Raw genomic sequence first — 4871 nt, 5'->3', positions numbered from 1 at the left:
AGCAAAGATGTGTTGTATCACAGATGTATACACGCTTAGCAGTATGTTGGATTACAGCTTCGAAAAAGAGAAAATTTTGCAAGACCTGGTTGTTTAAGTTCAGGCACAAGACAAGAAGTAGACAGCACAATACCACAGTTATTCATTTTTTTTAAGAACATTGGTTTCTCCAATGAACCAATAAAAAACACAAGTTTCTTAGAAATTTTTTTAGCTTAAATTTAAATTAAAATATTCATGTAGAAACTTATATGGTTTCTGCAATAAACATGCTCTCACGTAATTTTTTTCTTTTCACGCGAACTTTTATAGTACATAGCTAAATTATTAATTAGAATAACTATTTGGTTTATAATGTATGACCCAATGATAGAACAAATTATCGAATTCAAAAAAAAAATATTTCTTCAAGATGTGTGATTTTATATAATACAAAACGAAATGAAAAGACAAACAAATACATTAGTTAATCAAAAAAAAAAAAAAACATCTCAACTTCAAACTATCGGAACAGACAATTGAAAGAACAGAAATCAAATTCAGTACCATCCGGCTTATACCATTTCAAGTATTCAGGATGTAGGCAACGTTTGTAACATCTAAAGCCTTGACATTTGGGACGAGAGCTACCATTGGCAACCACTTCAACCTTACTATTCCTGTAATTGAATGTTAGACCAGTCTTCATGTAGTAAGAATTTCCGAATACACATTCATAGTGGATTGTCGTGCAACCTTTGGTGTTTGTATAGAACCAATGATTTGGATCTAAACGTTCCTCACATACTTCACACCAGTACTTGCCATCCACGCCACTTTCTCCGTAACAAAGAGAGAGAGGATGCTCATCAAATTTGTAGTATATCTCATTTGGAATTGTGGAGCATTTGTAGCATATAGCGAACTTGCATATAGTACACTGTAGATGATACCCATAGGTTTCGTTATAGCAACCACGGCATTTAATTCCACTTTGAGTTCCCGTGGCGGCGAATAAAAGATGTTCTACATGACTTTCATGGTTGAAGCACTCGGGATTTAAACTGCAGTTAACATCTAGGTAAAAGTTTCTATTACATTCGTCATGTTTGCTGCATATGTACGTCCAACCACTTGAGTTTCGTAAACAAACGCTGCATGTGAAGTACCCGCAATCATGCGGGTTCAAGACAAGGGAGTGGATATGCAACAAATGATCCAGTTGTCTAGAAAGATTGGCACATACCTCGTGGAGAAAGTAATCACATTCGATACAATTGTAGAAATCATGAGAGGTGATAGAACGCATACATGCCTGGCATTTCTTTCGTGAGTCTCTTTTACCGTCATATTTCTCGAGCTTTAGAAAATGATTTTGATGACAAAAATGTTCTATCAAACCAACACCTACTTTCTTGTATGGCGCAATATCTTTAGTTTCGTCAGATTCTTCGGGTTCCCATTCGAGTTCTTTCTTATCCCATACGTCATGCTGCGTTGCACACTTTGAATGGGCTACGTAAGAGCAATCCCCATGATTGCAAGAATATTGACCATACTTGATGTCAACATTCTTGTAGCAAACCCGACAGGTTGAAGCTTTGGTCGGGAGGTAAGGAGTGTGAGAGAGTCGATGAGGGTGACGCGTGATCTTTATGACGCGGGGTAAATCAGTACAACTTTGATGAACCATGTAATTGCACTCGTAACATGCATAACTAGGCTCCAACAAGTTGATCAACCCGCAGGCATTACAAGGAAATGAAAGTGGTCGAGGGAACAAAGAGAGTGAATGATGATGGCTTTTTGGATTTTGGATTGTAAGAGATGGATTAATTTGTGTGGCACAATGGGTATCCAATGCAAAGTTGCATATCAGGCAACGATAGAACCACTCTTTGAGATCATTGCCACACCAAGTGCATTTATCAAACATGACACTGGAATTGGCTATTGTCTCATAAGTTTTGTGGAATCCTATCGGCATGATATCGAAAAAAAAGTTGTAGTGTTCACCGAAATTGGTGTCAACTATCCTCCCAGTTTTTTTGTGTAGAAAGGTGAAAGTGAGAGGGTGCTGAGGGTGATAAGGGTGAATCATCTTACTTGGAACCTTACGACACTCACGGTGGAACTCCACTTGGCAAATGGTGCAGTAGTAATGTAAATTCCTACTTAGCTCCCAAGTAATGCTTCTTCTTCCGCATGAAATGCAATTGTGCTTAGTCGTCTTATAACCGGTCACACGGGAGAGGTTGTGAGGGTGAGCTGGATCAGACACAATGCATCTCCTCTCTTTTCCAAGCCAATCGTCATCACTGCTTTGATCATTTTCTTCATAGTCTCTTGGGTTTTCACCATTTTCTTCACCACTGCTTTGACCTACTTCTTCACAGTCTTCACCAGTCCAACGAATTTCATTACTTTCTTCATCACTGCTTTGGTATTCACTCATTTCTTTACTGCTTTGGTTTTGAATCGTTTGATGGATGTGCATCCAGTCTTTGTGGAGCTAGTATATATAAAATTTTGCTTCTTTTTTTATTGGTCGACAGCTAGCATATATTTGAATAACAAGCAGCATCATATTTTCATAATTATCAATGACGAACTTACAACTTATACACGATTATAAACTGACCAAACCCAAAGACCCATTTGTTTATGCATTGCTTTCCACAACTTGTAACCAAATTTACCATTAACTTTTCTTCCATAAATCTGTCGCCAGACTGGCCACGATATAGGCAAAATATAATTAAAAACAGAATCCAGCTCATGCTCCCAGAAATCAAATTTCTTGAATGGAGAAATAATTCTTGATAAATTTATTTATGTATTCCTGCTTTCCACAACTTGTAACAAAAATTTACCTTTAACTTCTCTCTTCCATGGATCCGTCGCCAGATTGTCCACGTTACAGTTTTAGGGTCTCTTCAACCCACCTCTATTTTTGCTTTCATATTTTATTTTAGAGAAATTTTTTTTCCAATCCATCTCTATTTTTGCCTCTAAAATAGATAAATGCTATTTTTTTTATATATATAAATGAACTCTATTTCTTATTCTATAATAGAGTTTTTGTTCTCCTTCAGCAAAGTGCACTGATTTCTGGTTCTCCTTCAGCAGCAAATTCACCTTAGCTGTCAGTTCATCGATCTTATGAGACTCCACACTGTTAACTGCCTTCATCGATTTGTCATATTCTTGAGATTTGTTGTTGGAGCTTGCAGCCAAGTTCTCAATCAAGTCATTAGCACCTGCTTTAGACTTAATCATGAAATTGCCATTACTAGCTGTATTCAGAGCATTCATGTAATCCCAATTGACACCATCGTAAAAAGTGGTCAGAATCTGCTCATCAGAGAACCCATGGTGAGGACACTCTCGTCGGTACTCTTTGTACCTCTCCCAAACATCACAGAAAGCTTTACCAGACTGTTGTCTGAACGACAAGATCTTGTTCCTCAAAGATGCGGTTTTGGACTTAGCGTAAAGTGATCCAAAACGGATGATTTGCACTTTTCCCAAGTAGTCAATGACCCAGGTGGCAATAACTTCAATCAGCGCAAAGCTCTTTCCACAAGTGAGAACGAGAAAAGCTTGCACTTCAGGAAATCGCCTGGTATCTTATTGGACCCAGTCGTGCTGCAAATCTCTTCAAAATTCTTGATGTGGTCCATCAGAATTTCAGCAGGGAGTCCATGGAAGAGGTGCTGCTTCACCAATGAGATCAACTGAGGTTTGATCTCAAAGTCTTTCCTCTGAATAGCTGGAAGAGCAATCGCAGCTCTGTTTTGGTAAAAAGCATGCAGATTGTCCTTATCTCCAATGGCAGGCTGTTGCTGCTCCCTGTCTTGCTGTGCTTTCCGGAGCTGCTCCAATTGCTGTCAAAGCTGCTGCAGTTTGACAGCCATGTCATCATTGTTGCCTTGATCGCCCATGTTGGCTGTAGTAGGCCTTTGATGTCTGTTTTCTCGCTCAACTCTTGCTAGTTCGGTGTTTGACAAGGTAACTAGATCCTCGGTGCGGTTTCTTCTTGTGGATTTGTTTGTCATGCACCTGAAACACACGCAAGCAAGAGAAAAAGAGAGAAATTTAGTAAAATCTTAGACTGAATTTCAAACCAAGAATCAAAGGTAACGAATTAGTCCCCGGCAACAGTGCCAAAAATTGATTCACTGGATGTATCTCCTAGTTTCAACTGCAATAGAACAGCGTTGAGATTGTAATATAAAAGGTTCGAAATCCAGAGGACCAGTGTTACTCTATGACTTCACGAGGACTGAAACAAAGCTAAGAGAAAAGATGAATTGATTGTGACTTTTTTTGTGACTTAAACGACAAGTAAAAGCAAACTAGAAACGATTTAAATTCGAATTAAAACAAGCACTAGACCAAGAAAATTCGCATGAGTTTTAGAGATAAGAATCAGATGACTATTTAGGGCACAATTTAAACGCAGGTCTCGAACTCAAACATAAATGCATATCAACCCACTGTCGTGGCACCAATAACTTTGTCTAACAACCTAAATTCCAAACTGTTGTTTGAATATAGAAATCACAGACAAGCATTAACAAGCAGGTTTGATATGTTCACAATTTGTCTTAATATCAACTGTTGTTGGCTAAGGACAAATTGCTCACCAATGTTTTTTCTAGCAACCTATTACACTTTTGATGAACAGGTTAACCTAAATTCGCAGATTGAGTGATCAATTCAACCTAAGCATTACGTTTAACAATGGTGAAGACAATCGATTTTAAGCCCTATTTGCATTCAATTCTCTAACTCATGAAATCCTTTGAAAACCTTAATCTAGCTAAGAGATCTACTCAGACATGGAGAAAAGAGACACAGCAAAAGATGAAAAGGAATTCATGAATAAA

General features: G+C 38.0%; 1 protein-coding gene and 1 non-coding gene across 2 annotated transcripts; one reads left to right on the top strand and one right to left on the bottom strand.

Annotated features, from left to right (window-relative positions):
- Positions 1–502: 502 nt before the first annotated feature.
- On the bottom strand, positions 503–2434 carry LOC18014223. Its single transcript, XM_024154005.1, has 2 exons — positions 2086–2434; positions 503–1578 (listed from the first exon to the last, which is right to left on the bottom strand). Exons 1-2 carry the CDS (start codon positions 2432–2434, stop codon positions 503–505), a joined length of 1425 nt encoding a protein of 474 aa, XP_024009773.1.
- A 912-nt stretch (positions 2435–3346) lies between these two features.
- On the top strand, positions 3347–3454 carry LOC112085045. The gene has a single exon (XR_002898666.1). It is a non-coding gene; the product is annotated as a small nucleolar RNA R71 (small nucleolar RNA).
- The last annotated feature ends 1417 nt before the right edge of the window (positions 3455–4871 follow it).

Source organism: Eutrema salsugineum, unplaced genomic scaffold (assembly GCF_000478725.1).
Source record: "Eutrema salsugineum unplaced genomic scaffold, Eutsalg1_0 scaffold_32, whole genome shotgun sequence".
Classification (NCBI taxonomy): Eukaryota; Viridiplantae; Streptophyta; class Magnoliopsida; order Brassicales; family Brassicaceae; genus Eutrema; species Eutrema salsugineum.
This window is presented reverse-complemented; position numbering and strand designations above follow the sequence as displayed.

Coding starts and splice junctions, on each gene's coding strand:
- LOC18014223 (XM_024154005.1), bottom strand. CDS start 2,434: ATGAGTGAATACCAAAGCAGTGATGAAGAAAGTAATGAAATTCGTTGG. Junction 1,579..2,085: donor TGAGTGTCGTAAGGTTCCAA/GTAAGATGATTC, acceptor TCCCGACCAAAG/CTTCAACCTGTCGGGTTTGC.